At 52.3% G+C, this 14767-nt stretch overlaps 1 protein-coding gene across 1 annotated transcript in view; it reads left to right on the top strand.

The window, feature by feature from the left end:
• The window catches only part of LOC111143072 (bone morphogenetic protein 8a), a 34319-nt gene extending 20281 nt beyond the window's left edge, over positions 1-14038 (top strand). The window contains exons 4-7 of the mRNA XM_022496526.1: positions 1821-2015; positions 2818-2897; positions 3466-3576; positions 10551-14038. Of these exons, the coding sequence (XP_022352234.1) occupies positions 1821-2015; positions 2818-2897; positions 3466-3576; positions 10551-10700 (536 nt within the window). The 3' untranslated portion in view covers positions 10701-14038. The remainder of the gene's footprint in view (positions 1-1820; positions 2016-2817; positions 2898-3465; positions 3577-10550) is intronic.
• The last annotated feature ends 729 nt before the right edge of the window (positions 14039-14767 follow it).

Consider the following 14767-nt stretch of genomic DNA (forward strand, 5'->3'; position numbering starts at 1 on the left):
CCCAAGTGAGCCTCTAATGGGTCCAGGGCATTTGTGTGTGGCAGGTGATGTCATAGGTCAGAGTTCAGTCTCGGGATTGATTCGTTGTTCAGTCAACTTGGCCCAAGGACATGGGCCTACAGCACAGCTATTGAAGGGCTGACCTTTACCAGCTGAGCAGGACTGTGGGTGGGAAAGGCAGTGCCCTTGACCTGTGGTGTATCCCAGTGACTCATATAGACCCACTAATGGAGCAAACATAGGTATTTGTACATGTGGACGTCTGTGTACTGTATGATGATAAACGCATGTGTTTCTATACATATGTGTGTGTGTGTCAGGGTGGCCACATCGAGGGGACAGGGACACGGAAGGGGAACAGTTGGCTCTGCATGTTATGAAGCATAAAACTGAGTTAATGATCCTCTCCTGTTGTTTAAGAAAATTCCAAAGGGAGAGAAAATGAAGGGATCTGTGGCACTCTCGTCTTCACAGTGGAAGCCAGGAAATAACTGACGTGTTTAAAGTGAAGCTAATATCTAAATATTATGGTGTATTTTCTCAAAGGATTTTATACATTTGAAATGCTCATTGTGGAGACATTTAAACAGCAGTGAACGTGTTTCTGTGAAAAAGTTGAAAAAAATACAGACACTCATGGTCACCATTGTGTAAAACTTCAGTTGACATGGAAATATTCCAGAAATATGAAAATGCTGTGTTGTAGTGTGGAGAGATCTTTTTTTCCTCAAAGGTTACTTTACAATTGCTATTGTATTACTTTGACAATTAAAAAATCAGGAGGCAGGGAGCCTAGTGGCTCAGTCAGTTGAGCAGCCTGGCTAACTCTTGGTTTTGGTCAGGTCATGATCTCAAGGTCATGGGATCAAGCCCTGCCCGGGTCTCTATGCTCAGCCGGGAGTCAGCTTGAAATTCTTTCTCCCTTGTCCTCTGCCCCTCCCCAACCAAAATAAATAAATAAATCTTTAAAAAATCAGGAGGTCCTTTGGAAATACAAAGAGGTACAAGAAGTTAGTTTTATTGGTAGAGTCAACATTTCCAAGGATCATGTCTGTGTTTCTTAAGGCAATCTCATCTTTAAGCAGCTTTGGAGCCAAATCCCATTTTCACGGGCATCCCTCTTCCTAGCCAGAGGCCCCCGTATTTCGCTGCCCACAGTCTTTTCTCTCTTTTTTGACCCACAAACCTGGGGTTATCTCCTTAAGTGAATAAGATCTTGGGGTCTGGAATTAGACGTGGGCTGAACCCCCAGCTCTGGGACTTTGGCTTGATGTCACTGCCCTGCTGCCCCCGGTGTCCTATTTGTGGGCATCAGGGGACACTTAAGGCCCTGCTCTTGGGAGCAGCAGGCAGAACAAGCCCTCGCTATGTCCTGGCAGCTGCTCCCATCTGCTGGGACACAATCCATCGAATCCTCCAAAAGTATGGGGTGGGCGGGAGAACTCTGGCTTGGAGCTCTCAGACGGCTGTGGGAACCACGGTTCTGTGCTCCCCTGGTGGTGTGGCTCCAAAGTTTCTCCGTGAAGCATGTGGTCCAGGTTACTGTGGAGACACACGAGGTCACAAGTGGGAGTTGCTCAAACCAGTAAAGGGCTTCACAGATGGCAATGTTGACCACTGTCACAAATGACGACCCTGTGTTGGCAAGGCCCCCCTCCCCTGTCTTCCTTGGACCATCTCCCTTGGGTCTCCAGATGAGGAAACTGAGGCCCTCCACCTCCGTGGGCCTGGGCCCGTGCAGGCTCTAGTGGAAGGGTCCCCGCTGTCCCCTGTGCCGGCCCTGCCCGTGAGTGACCACCTCTCTCCTGTCTCCATCCCAGGGCACAGCGTGGATCCTGGCCTGGCCGGTCTGCTGGGGCAACGGGCACCGCGCTCCAAGCAGCCTTTCCTGGTCACTTTTTTCAGGGCGAACCCCAGTCCCATCCGAGCCCCTCGGGCAGCCAGGCCCCTGAAGAGGAGGCTGCTGAAGAAAACCAATGAGCTGCCGCAGGCAAACAGACTCCCAGGGATTTTTGGTGAGGTCCAGGACGGGCCTTGGGCTGGGCCCCAGAACAGCTCCAAGGGACAAAACCCTCCAGGCCCCCTGTAGGTTCAAGCCTGTGCTCACCCTCTAGCATTTTCCCGACACGCTCCTTTGCCTCATGTGCCCTGAAGTCCAGCTACTGGCCTCCCTGTCCCTGCCACCCAGAAGTGCCTTCTCAGACCTCCCCTGGCTCACCAGGGCTTTTTCCAGAAGTCTTGTCAGCACCAGGTGCCCCTTTCTCCAGGCACTGGTGGCTCTCAGGTCTCCCCTGGGGACCCTGAGGACCCACAGTTGTTTATGTGAAGGTCTCCCCACCAGACCGAGTCCCTCAGGATCGGGGTGGGCCTGCTTTGCCCTCCTGCCCTCCTTTCCTCCACGGGGAGTCAGCCCTTTGGCCTCTATGGAGCCACTCAACCCGGTTGAATGGGTGTGGCAGGAGTGGTGGGGGTAGGTCAGGAGGTGTCTCTGCAGATGAGGAGCCGCCTGATGGCCCAGGGTCCCCTGCCCTGTGCTTTGGCGCCTCAGGGGCCACAGGTTGGAAGTCAAAGGAGGCTGGGCTCAGTGCAGGGTTACTCCGTAGCTATCAGGAGCCACCTAGAGCCATGGAAGTTTCTTGAGCTGGGTCAGGGCACCAGCAGAGCTGCAGGATGGGCTTTATGACACCACATGCCTTAGTTCCACTTCATTCATTTATTCAACAAATATGCCCAGTGGGGTGTCCCCGCCCTGGGATCCCCCGGGGTTAGCTGCGTGAGCAGGAACCCCAGAAAAGACCTGTGCTTCTGTCCCTGCAGACGATGTTCACAGCGCCCACGGTCGGCAGGTTTGTCGGCGGCATGAGCTCTACGTCAGCTTCCAGGACCTTGGCTGGCTGGTAATTTCTGACTCTCCTCATTCTTCTTAAAGACAGTCCCCACCCCAAGATCCTAAGTGTAGCTCCAGGAGGAGGTAGAATTATGGGTAATTTTCATTTTCTCATGCATTATGTTCTTCTGTGTTTTTTAGAAGGGAAAATGTCTTACTTTTATCGTGAGAGGTGCTTTTTGGTAAAAACCATGAAAAGAGGGATAGTTTGAATCCTCAGCTCTAACAGGTCAGATCTGCAACAGGGAAACAGAGGCCATGGTGGGCAGTGCGCCTGCGCACCTGCTGGGACTGCAGCTCTAGGAGGCGTGGGCGGTGGGGGCAGGCGGGAAGGACAAGGTCCGGGCTGACTACACATGAAGGGGACAGAGCTGTGCCCAGCCTCACCTGCTGAGAGTCTCCTGGTAGTGTCCAGCCTCTTAGGGGAGGCTGTCTTCGGGACCCTGCTGTTGGCTGACTGGCCTGGGGCTGGGGGATGGGTTTGGGGCAGCCCCAAGCTGTCCTGTGCCGGGTGCTAGAGTCAGGAGCTCAGGAGAGGGCATCTGGATGGAACTCACCTTCTCCCCTTACACCCCCAGGACTGGGTCATTGCCCCCCAAGGCTACTCGGCCTATTACTGTGAGGGGGAGTGCTTGTTCCCGCTGGATTCGTGCATGAACGCAACCAACCACGCCATCCTGCAGTCCCTGGTCAGTACTGCGTCTGTCTGGTCCGGCTCCCGGGGAGGGGGGTTGGCACAGCCGGGTGAATGGAAGCCTCTGCCAGGGGGTCAGGGGGTTCTCTCTGCCCAGAACCTTCCCTGCACACATGAGCAATGACGGCCCGCGCCTAGAGGGAAACGGGTGCCTGTATGGCCGTGCTGGCCGTGTAGACGCCTATGCACCTCAACCTGCATATACCCGACTTACCCTGACTGCTCGTGCACACCAACCTCTGTGCACTGCACACACGTGTGGGGACTCCACAGACAGTATGTGGGTACCCAGATTTACAAGACATGCTTGCTCATGGTCAGACACACGGCACCTGCGTAACAGACGTGCATCCCTCCTGGGGCCCATGTGCTCTGAACACACACATCACCGTGTGCACGAGCGTGCTCACCCCGGGACACAGGTGTATGTGGGGTGAGTGATGTGCATGTGCGCTCAGCCACCTGCTGCATGTGTGTGCAGGGAGGGGCGCAGGTGTGCCTCGCTGAGCTGCTGGGCTCCGGCCTCCCCTGTTCATCGCCCCGAAGGCACTTTTTCCCTTTGTGCTTTCCACAGACGATATGGCTTTGGGTGCTGTGGCCGGGGTACCTTCACAAGCTGAAAAATCTATTGAAATGATTATATGGTTTTATCCCTTTCTCTTATTGATGTATCAGATTGACTGCTTTGTGAATATTGAACAACCGTCACATCCAGGGAGTAGATTCCACTCAATCATCGTGAATGATTTTTTTAATGTATTGTTGGACTTAGGGTGCTAATATTTTGTTGAGGATTTTGCATCTATGTTCATCAGCAATATTGGCCTATAGTTCTCTTTACTCGTGGTGTCTTTTTCTGGTTTTGGGATCCGGGTAATGTTGGCCTTGTAGAATGAATTTGGATGTTTTCCTTCTACTCTTCTTTTTGGGACAGTTTGAGAATAGGTGTAATCCCTTTCTAAATTTTTGGTAGAATTCACCAGTGAAGCCATCTGGTCTTGGACTTTTGTTTCTTGGGTGTTTTGTGATTACTGATTCAATTTCATTGCTGGTAATTGCTCTGTTCAACTTTTCTATTTCTTCCTGCTTCAGTTTTCATAGTTTGTATGTTTCTAGGAATTTATTCATTTCTTATAGGCTGTCCAATTTGTTGGCATATAACTTTCATAATATCCTTTTATGATCTTTTACATTTCGTGGTGTTATTACTCCTCTTTCACTTCTGTTTTGAGTCTGCTCCCTCTTTTTTTTTTTTTTTTTGAGTCTGGCTAAATGTTTATTAATTTTATTGATCTTTTCAAAGAACTAGTTCCTGGTTTCCTTGACCTGATCTATTGTTTTGTTTTGTTAAGTAAGTAATCTCTGCACCCAAAATGGGGTTCAAACTCACAGACCCAAGATCAAGAGTCACATGCTCCACCAACTGTGCCAGCCAGGTGCCCTGGTCTTTTTCAATTCTATTTTGTTTACTTCTGCTGTAGTCCTTATTATTTCTTTCCTTCTGCTGGTTTTGTTTGTTCTTTCCTTAACTCCTTTAGGTGTAAGATTAGGTTATTTGAGATTTTTGTTTGTTTTTTGAGGTAGGACTATATTGCTATAAATTTCCCTCTTAAGACAGATTTTGCTGCATCCCAAAGATCTGGGACAATTGTGCTTTCATTTTTCATTTGTTTCCATGTATTTCTTAAATTTCCTCTTCAATTTGTTGGTTGACACATTCATTATTTGATAGCATGTTATTTAACCGCCATGTATTTGAGCTCCTTCCAGACTCTCTTGGGATGGGTTTCTAGTTTCATAGTGTTATGGTTAGAAGATACCTGGTATGACTTCAATCTTTTGTAATTTGTTGAGACTACTTTTGTGGCCTAATGTTATCTACTCTGGAAAATGTTCCCTATGTACTTGTAAAGAATGTGTATGAATGCAATGTTCTGAATAGATGTTAAAACCAACTGGTCAAATGTGTCATTCAAAGAACGTTTTCTTGTTCACTTTGTTTAGATGATCTATCCATTAATGTGACTGGGGTGTTAAAGTCCCTGATATTACTGTATTATCAGTTACTTCATGTTTGTTATTTACTGCTTTATGTATTCGAGTGCTCCCATGTTGGGTGTATAAATATTTATAATTGTTATATCTTCCTTTTTAAAGATTTTATTTTATTTATTAGAGAGGGAGCATGAGTAGGGAAGGGGGCAGAGGAAGGAGATTCCCCACTGAGCAGGGAGCCCCATGCGGGGCTCAATCCCGGATCCCTGGAATCATGACCTGAGCTGAAGGTAGAGGCTTAACTGACCAAGCCACCCAGGTGCCCCCCCCCCCGCTTTTAACAATTGTTATATCTTGTTGGATTGTTCCATTTATGATTATATAGTGTCATCCTTTATTTATTTTTTTTTAAAGATTTTATTTATTTATTTGACAGAGATCACAAGTAGGCAGAGAGGCAGGCAGAGAGAGAGGAAGGGAGGCAGGCTCCCCACTGAGCAGAGAGCCTGATGTGGGACTCCATTCAGGACCCTGGGATCACGACCCCAGCCAAAGGCAGAGGCCTTAGCCCACTGAGCCACCAAGGCGCCCCACAGCCTTTCTTTTAAAGTCTATTTTGTTGCATATGAGTATTGGTGTCCTGGCTTTGTTTTCGTGTCTGTTTGCATGACTGCTTCTCCATCCCTTTACTTTCAGTCTGTGTCTTTAGACAGCAGGTGTCTGTAGATCTGAAATGAGTCTCTTATGTAGGCAGCATACAGATGGGTTTGGTTTGATTTTGCATCAATTCCATCACCCAGTCTTTTGATTGGAGCACTTAGTCCATTTACATTCAAAGTAATTACTGATGGGGATGTATGTATTACCATTTTGTTACTTCTGTTTCGGTTGTTTTTGTAGTTCTTCTCTGCTCCTTTCTTCCTTTGCTCTCTTATGACTAGTTGGCTTTTTTTAGTGACATATTTGGATACCTTTTCCTTTAATTTTTGCACATCTGTTACTGGGTTTTGATTTGCGGTTATCATTAGGTTTGTACATAACATTTTCTGCATAGAGCAGTCTATATTAAATTGATGGTTGTTTAAGATGAGCCCATTCTTTACAACCCCCCACCCTCGTCATTTAGGTATATGTTGTCCTGCTTTACATCCTTTTATTTTCTGAGTCCCTTGACTGATTTTTATAAACATACTTATTTTTACTGCTTTTGTGCTGCTTTTCTTAATTTTAGAGTCTTTTCTGTCCACTCAAAAAGTCTTAACACTTCTTATAGGGCTGGCTTAGTGCTCATGAATTACTTTAACTTTTGTTTTCTGGGAAGCTCTTTATCTGTCCTTCTATTTGGAATGGTAGCTTTGCCGGACAGAATATTATTCCTGGCTGCAGAATTTTTCCTTTCAACACTTCAAAGAGATCATGGCACTCCTTTCTGGCTTGCGATGTTTCTGCTGAAAACTCAGCTGATAACCTTATAGGGTTTCCCTTGTATGTGACTGTTTTTCTCTTTCTCTTTCTCTCTTGTTGCTTTAAAAAATTCTCCTTATCACTGCTTTTTGCCATTTTAATTACTATGTGTCTTGGTATAGCCCTCCTTGGGTTGATTTTGTTCGGGGATTCTCAGTACCTCCTGAATCTGGATTTGTTTCTTCCTTCCACTTCTTCAGCTGTTATTTCCTCAAATAAATATTCTGCCTCCTTTTCTCTCCTCGTTCTGGGATCCCTATAATGCAGATGTTATATGCTTGATGGTGTTGCTGAGTTCCCAAAGTCCACTCTCATTTTGCGTATTTGTCCCCTCATCTAGTGAACATGATTACTTTCCATTACGCTGTGCTCCAGGTCCCTGAGTCATTCTCTGAGCCTTCTGGCCTACTATTTATTCTATCTGGCGTGTGTGTTTTAAAAGTCATTTGTTGTGTCCCTCATCTCTGATTGGTCCTCTTTTATCTCTTTGTTAGGAGTCTCACTGATACTCTCTACTCTTTGCAAGTACGGGATCATTTTGATCACTATTTTAAATTCTCTATCAGGTATATCATTTACCTGTTTTCCTTAGGTCTCTTGCTTTGGTTTTGTCCTATTCTTTCATTTGGAATGTTTATCTCCTTATTTTGTCTAACTTTCTGTGTCTGTTTCTCTGTGTTAGGAAGGTCAGCTATGTCTCCTGCTCTTACAAGTAGTGGCCTTCTGAAGAAGAGGTCCCGTAGTGTCCTATAACAGTGTCCCCTGTTCACTGGAACCTGATGCCTCACAGGGTGTCTCCTATATGTGTTGCATACAGCCTGCTGTTGTGGCTGAGCCGCTTTTTCTTTCAGTCCGGTTGTCCGTGATGGCTCTCTCTGCCTGTTGTGGGTAGTGTTTGGTCCCTGTGGCGGTGGAGGGCCAGTCTGGGGCCACAGCAGGCTTGAGTGGAGTCACACCAGGCATTTGTGAAATGCAGCAGCACCAAACCGCAGGGTGTTTTCCTGTGTTGTCCCCTGAGCAGCTTTTGTTGGTGTGTGGGGCCTATAATAAGACCCCCTGTCTGTCCCCAGTCACCTGCTGGGGCACAGCCTGACTGGTGCGTGTAGTCATCTTTCCCTGGGGCAGGAGTCTCTGAGGGTCCTGTGGGGCTGTGTGCACACCACCGTGCTTACGTGCTTGAATGGGCTCCAGCAAGACTCTACTGGAGAGGGTGGGTTGGCCACACTCATGGGGGGTGGGCTACACAGTGTTTGCTGGGGGGGGGGGGTTGTGCTGGTGCTCTGCAGGAAGCGAGGCCAGCCAAAGCTCGGGGGGCTGGTGGGAGCAAGGTTTGTGCAACCGCCCTCTCTCTGCAGGAGGGGACCCGCAGTGCTGGAACTGAGGTGGGCATGGCTGCAGGGGCGGGGTGGCAACGTAGGTGGGGGTATTGTGGGGCTCCCACAGGCTGTGTATTTATGCTGGGGGACGGGAGGGAAATGGTGCCTGTCCACTCCTTTGTTCCCAAAGGAGTCTACCAACATCTCTGTGCCTGGGGTCACACTCAGGGGTAAACAGCTCTCCCTCCCCTATGGTCCAAGGTTTCTTCCAGCTGCTGCTTCTGTGTTGGATCTCTGTGGGCCATCTGTCCCACTGTCTCCGTAGGTGGGGACTCCGTTTCCTCCGGCCTTCCCAGAACCAGGCTGCTAATTTTTCAAATTCCAGGATTCAAGTCCTGATGGTTTTAAGAACTCATGAAATTCAACTCCTCTGGTTTCCAAAGCCCAATGTTATAGGGATTTGCCTTCCCCACACAGCTCCTTATTAGTGTTTCTGTCCCCTCTCTCAGACAGCTGCAGGCCTGGGGAGCTTCCTGCCGTGCTTCTGCCCTTCCTGCTCTCTTCCATGTGGCCTCTTCTCTGCCTCTGGTTGCGGAGTTTGTTCTGGTCCTTTGGTCATTTTCTGCCTTACTTACAGGGATGTGTCATCTAGCTGTATGTGCAGGACGGGGTGAGCTCAGGGTCCTCCCACTCTGCCATCTTCTACCAACTCTGCCATTCCTAAGTGCTTTAAGAGTTCTTGATTCTGGGGTTGAGATTTCTTTCTAGAATGTTTACCTAGAATCCCAGTTCCTGGTATCCCCGAGCCTATTTGTCTAGTAAGAGGTGGTTGAAGGTGAGGCCCCCAGAGGAGAGAAGCTGTGCTTCACTGACCGGGGCTTCGGCTCTGCAGTTGCCCTGCCTTCCTCGCGTCAAGTGGGATGGATGTGCCGCCCCCAGCCCCCAGAAGCCACTTTCCGGGAGGAGCTCAGGGGTGATGAGACCTGTGAGTCCCCGGGCTGTCCTTGATGCACGTGCTTCATGCTCCTCCCGGCTCCTGGGCGCCTGCAGCTCCCAAGTCAGGATGGCTAGGTGGGCTCGGGCTGCAGGAAGGTGTTGGGTGGCCAGGAAGGTGACGCTGGAAGTGGTCAGAGGCCGACTCACAGGGCCTTGGGGTCCCACTTAAGGTGCCAGGTGGGTGGACTTAATCCTACGTAAACTGAGAAGCTGGTGCAGGGGGTTAGCAGTGTAGTCCCCCGAGCTGACTGACTCTAGCAGCGCTGCTCCGGCTGCAGTGTGCACGTGGGCGGGTCAAGGGCGGGGCAGGCGGGGAGCGGCTCGGGGCCCCTGTGGTCCCCTGACAAGGGGTGGGGCAGGGCCGCTGTTCAGAGTAGGTTGGGGTGGGGTGGGGGTGAACCCTGGGGTCTGCAGGTGAATCCAGGAATAGGAGGCCTTGTCTGGGGACAGAGTTGTTGTTGGAGTGGAGGGCCTGCTTTGTTGTGCTTTCCCGTGGGTCCTGTTTGTCTACTGGCATGTTTCCCGTCTCCCTAGCCCATCCCACCACTGCTCAGGAGAACTGTTTTTAGGAGGCCTGAGGCCACTCCCTCAGGCAGGCTCTTTGCTGGCAGTCAGGCTGTTAGGAGGGTCACAAGTCCCCACACCTGGTCCCCGTCCTGCCGCTGGGAGCCACGTGACTCGGCACCACGCGCGGCCTCCACACGCTCGGTCTCCGTCTGCCCAGAACAGAGCTGCCTTGGAGATCATTGTCAGGGCTGGGACGTGCTTTGAGGAGTAAGAGCGCTGGACACTCCGGGGGTGGACCGAGGATTCTGGGCTTTGTTTGGCTCTGGGAACGTTCACTGGCCCACATTTGGGAGGGGAGACAGATGGCAAACAGCTAATGGGGACAAGAGATAATGCAGACACATCATGAAAGCACAGAGAGAGGAGCAGAGGGGTCCCCGGAGGGCTCCTGGGCACACCATGTGCTGGGGTGTCCTGTCTGAAGGGAGTGGGTGGGCCCTAAGGGCAGCGGGCCAGGGCAGGGGTGCAGGGGCACAGGGTGGGGTGGGTCCCCGCATGAGCACCTGCCTGCACTGCAGGCAGAGGACGGAGCAGGGGAGGGTGAGTGGCCAGAGACTCTGGGGCCTGCGAGGGCGGGGGTGCCGGGGCAGGGCCGCCATGTTCACGCCTGCCTGCCCCCCGCTCCGGCCAGGTGCACCTGATGAAGCCAGATGCAGTCCCCAAGGCGTGCTGCGCCCCCACCAAGCTGAGCGCCACCTCCGTGCTCTACTACGACAGCAGCAACAATGTCATCCTGCGCAAGCACCGCAACATGGTGGTCCGGGCCTGCGGCTGCCACTGAGGCCAGTGCCTGCCACGGGGGGCCCCCACCCAGGACAGGCCCCTCTCCAGAGCCAGGAAACCCTCTAGGACTATCACTGCTCAGGTGGGGTGGCAGGGAGGGCCCGCCGCACTCCTGCCACAGCCTGCCAGGGTCTCCCCAGACCCCTCTGCCCCTTCCCCTGGGCTTTATGGCAGATGGGCCGGCGCGGCTCTGACAGGCCTGATGCACTCAGCAGCCCCAGACACACAGACCACACTGGGTTCCAGTTGGAAGTCCTGCCTTAGGACACATGCTGGGCCACCCCAGCCCAGACTGGCTGGCCCAGGCCCATCTGAGGGGCATCTGGAGTGTGAGGCTGGCTGGCTGGGCTCTGAGCAGGGTGGGGGTGTCTTCCCCTTTCCAGGCAGCACACTGGGCATTTCCAGAGCACGCACTCGCCTTCAGGACCGTGTATTACTGGGCTCCGAACTTGGCCCACTAGCAGTTAGCACATTAGAAACAGAACAAGCCGGATGGGCCTCGTACTAAGACAGAAGCCAAGAGGGATGATTTATGGCGTGTCTTCCCCTTCTGGGGGGAAGAGGTGACCACCGCCCGCAGACGTGGATAACCTTGGGGGCGTCCAGGTCCCTCCACTTTTTCCATGTGAGGCTCTGCACTAAGACAAAGTTAGCTCTCAAGAAGTGACGACAGTGGCCGCAGTGGGAGGTCCAGGCTGGGAGACCGTGGCGCTTAGGCCCCTGCTCCCCAGCTCCTCACCCACGGCCAACGTCAGTAAGCAGCCCGGGTGGATTTTCCAGTGACCTGGACTGGCCTCAGAACCCTCGGCACAGAACTCCGGACACCCAGCAGCTTGAGCTCGGGTCCCCCTTCTGCCACACTAAGGAGCAACCATTTCACCCACAGATGGTACCTGGGCCACCGCAGGCCGGGCCCGGGGCCAGGGTGGGAACTGTCTGGTAGAATCCAGGGCTTAAGAACAGGCTGTTCACCAGTCTGCACCACCCGTGCACCCAGGAGTGCCTTCTTATTTCTCGAGACCTGTGAGCCAAAGAAAAGGCCCCTGTCCCAGGGGAGTGACAGGTGGTAATGCGGCTGGCCCCGGGTGGGGAGGTTCCCGGAAACCACTGTTCTCCTCAGAGCAGCCGCCACAGGCAGCTGGGCTGTTTATTTGATTTCTGACTTGCTAAGCCTGTAATTTACCTGCTGGCGCAGAGAGAGCCCAGCTGCCCGAACCCTAAAATACCGTGTCATCAAAAGCAGCTCGTGGGCCCGCCCCACCCCACAGACAGAGCCCAGCCGAGGTGGAGGCCCCCATGTGCCCAAGGATGAGTCCCTCAGGAGTTGCTCCGCACCCCAAGGAGGGGCCTGGGCCAGCAGGTGTGGACGCTGGGGCCTGCTGCAGGACAGTGGCCCCTCCACAGGGACGGGGAGGGGAGTCTGGAGCGAGCGCAGAGGGAGACCCTCCCTCTGTACACCGAGGGTGCACCCAGACTATCTGCGAGGTGGACAGTTCCCTAGTAGCAGGGGGCTTTGACCTCAGGCTGGCAGGGATTGGAGCACAAAGTGGCTGGAGTGTCAGGAGACCCATATTCTGGTTCCAACTCAGCCACTGACCTGTTTGCTATCCGGACAAGGCCCCTTCCAGATTCAAGCTTCAGTTTCTCTTCTGTGACATGGGGACACAGGACTCCTTCCTCAGCCTGAAACCCTGACCTTCCCTTCTCTTCCACGGCCCAGACATAGCTTGAGTCTAGCTGCCACAGGACGTGAAACCTGCCATCTGGGGACCTTAGTTAATGGCTCTCTCCTCCCAACATCAAGGGGAGTAGAGATTTGGAGACTTTGGACAAATGTCAGTATTTGGTCTCTTCAGCGCCTAGCACATAACCTGGCATGCTCTGGAAAGCTTATAAAATGAATGCTTTAAAGGTGCAGACTGCCTTGGCCACTGGGTATGCCGAGCAGGCACATCAGTACCATGATCTGAGTCCCTTTCTGTACAATCAAGCCAAAAGTAGACTGGTCATGGCCTTTCTGACAGACTTCTAGAACCTCCAGCCATCCAGGCAGCCACCAAATGGAAACCAAACAAAAAAGGCGTCAGAGAACAATGGACGCAAAGTCAGTAAAGGGACAGCCATCTTGTTTACATGGTTGCCCCGGCAGCCCAGGCTTCCTTCAAGGCTGCACATTAGAAGCCTAAGGCTGGTTAGCTCAGACCCACTGACAGCAAAGGAATGCTTCCAGGAAGAAAGGCCAGAGGAATAGCCAAGTTTGGAGCCCTTAGTGTGTGTGTTGGGGGGAACGCTGCTCTGTGTACCTCCCCCCGCCCCAGTGCATCTCCAGCATCACAGCACGGCCCTGGCCAGATGCCAGCCCATCAGGCAAAGCCCTGTTCTTGGGTCTCTCTGAAGGGACATGGGTAACATGCTTCAAGAAATGCCCAGAACTGCACAGGAAAGGGGGCTGTGAATAAGGCAGGGTGGGTTTTGGAGCCAGGAGACCTGGCATGGAATCCTGGCTCTGCCTCTTGTTAAACTGACCAAATTCTGTAATGTCTGAGGTAGAGGATTTTTCCCTCTGAATGGGGTATCGGTTCTGCCCTTGCAAGGCCATCAGGGGCAGATCAGGTGGGATCTGGTACGTCCACGAAAGCACTCGGCACGGCGTCTGCATGGTGCCCAGTGACCAGCATCTGCCAGAGGTCTTAGTTTGAATGAATGTGTGTATCTGGGCCTCCCCTACTGGCCTTGCTGTTAACACCTGCTCCTCCCAGAATATGTCCAGGAGATGCTGTGTTCACTTTAAAGCTGCACTTTTCCTAAAAAATCTAAATGTGGTCCTATCTCAGGAAGAGGTAGGGACTCGCACAGTCCCCTGCCTGCGGAAGTCCCAGCCTGCAGGGACAAACAGGGACTCACAGTGAGCCATGCGGCTCGGCACCTCTGCTGAGGACACGGCTGTTGTGTCCCCACCCCCTCCTGACATCCAGCAACCACCTGCGACCTCCAGGAAGCTGAAGCGGGGGTGTTCTGGAATTTCTCTTCTTACTGGGAAGCCTTGAGCAAGCACTTGGTTCTTTAAAAAAATTTTTTTTTCCTCGCTGAAGAAAATATTATGTGTGCACCAGGGAAATTTTTGAAAATAAAAAGCAGAATACAAATACACATAATCCCAGCACACAGAGCTAAGCATTGTTAAAATCCCTTCCAGTCTTTTTCCTCGACACACACATGTCTGTCTTTATATAGAATATATGGATATTTTGCAAAGTTAGGATCATATTCTATGCACTACTTGATCTGATTTACTCAATCTATGATATATTTAGAAAATTTGTTATTAAATCTTCTTTGAAAACATAACTTGCAGCATCCTAGCCCTTGACCTCTACCCCAGTTCTGTCACCATTCTTTCCCTGGAGGCAGGTGTGGGGCACCCACGACCCTGCTCTCGGGAGCCCTGGCCCCGGCCCAGCCGGGTGCTCAGGTCACCAGCCAGGAACCGCGGGACCCTGCATCTCACCGCCTGCGGGGGGCGGTTACGGGTGGACCCCTGTGGTGGGGAGGCCCTCGCACAACACAGAGAGTGCGGCTGCCACCCTGTGGTTCCCGGTCCGCCAGCTTCCTAGACAGGCTGTCCCTGCTGGTCCTGCCTTCCCAGGGCAACCAGGGAAGCAAAGTAAGGGACCCGGCCCTCCCACTTCCCAGGTTCACAGGGTTGTGACGGGTTCTCCTTCCTGGGGCTTCAGGCCAGCCTGCTCCCCTTCCCCACATGCCCTCTGAGAGCCAGCCTTGATGAGGACTTGGCAGACCTCTCTCCTCTCGCAGGCGTCACACCAGCCCCGAGCAGCTGCCATTATCCTGGCCTCACCACTGCCTGTCCTGACAGCCGTGACTGAGCAGCGGTGAGAGGGGGCCCTGGGTTAGGTCCCTGCGGAATCCTGCAGGCCGAGATCCCAGCCACAGGGGTGGGCCCCAGCCCACCCAAAAGCAGAGGCCAAGGTTGGCCTAGGACGCCCGAGACGGGGCTGGCAGCACCCCTCCCCCACAGGAGCTGGCCTGGGGTCACAAGCCAGCGGG

The sequence above is a fragment of the Enhydra lutris genome, unplaced genomic scaffold (genome assembly GCF_002288905.1).
Source record: "Enhydra lutris kenyoni isolate GAN:26980312 unplaced genomic scaffold, ASM228890v2 scaffoldscaffold9, whole genome shotgun sequence".
Lineage (NCBI taxonomy): Eukaryota > Metazoa > Chordata > Mammalia > Carnivora > Mustelidae > Enhydra > Enhydra lutris.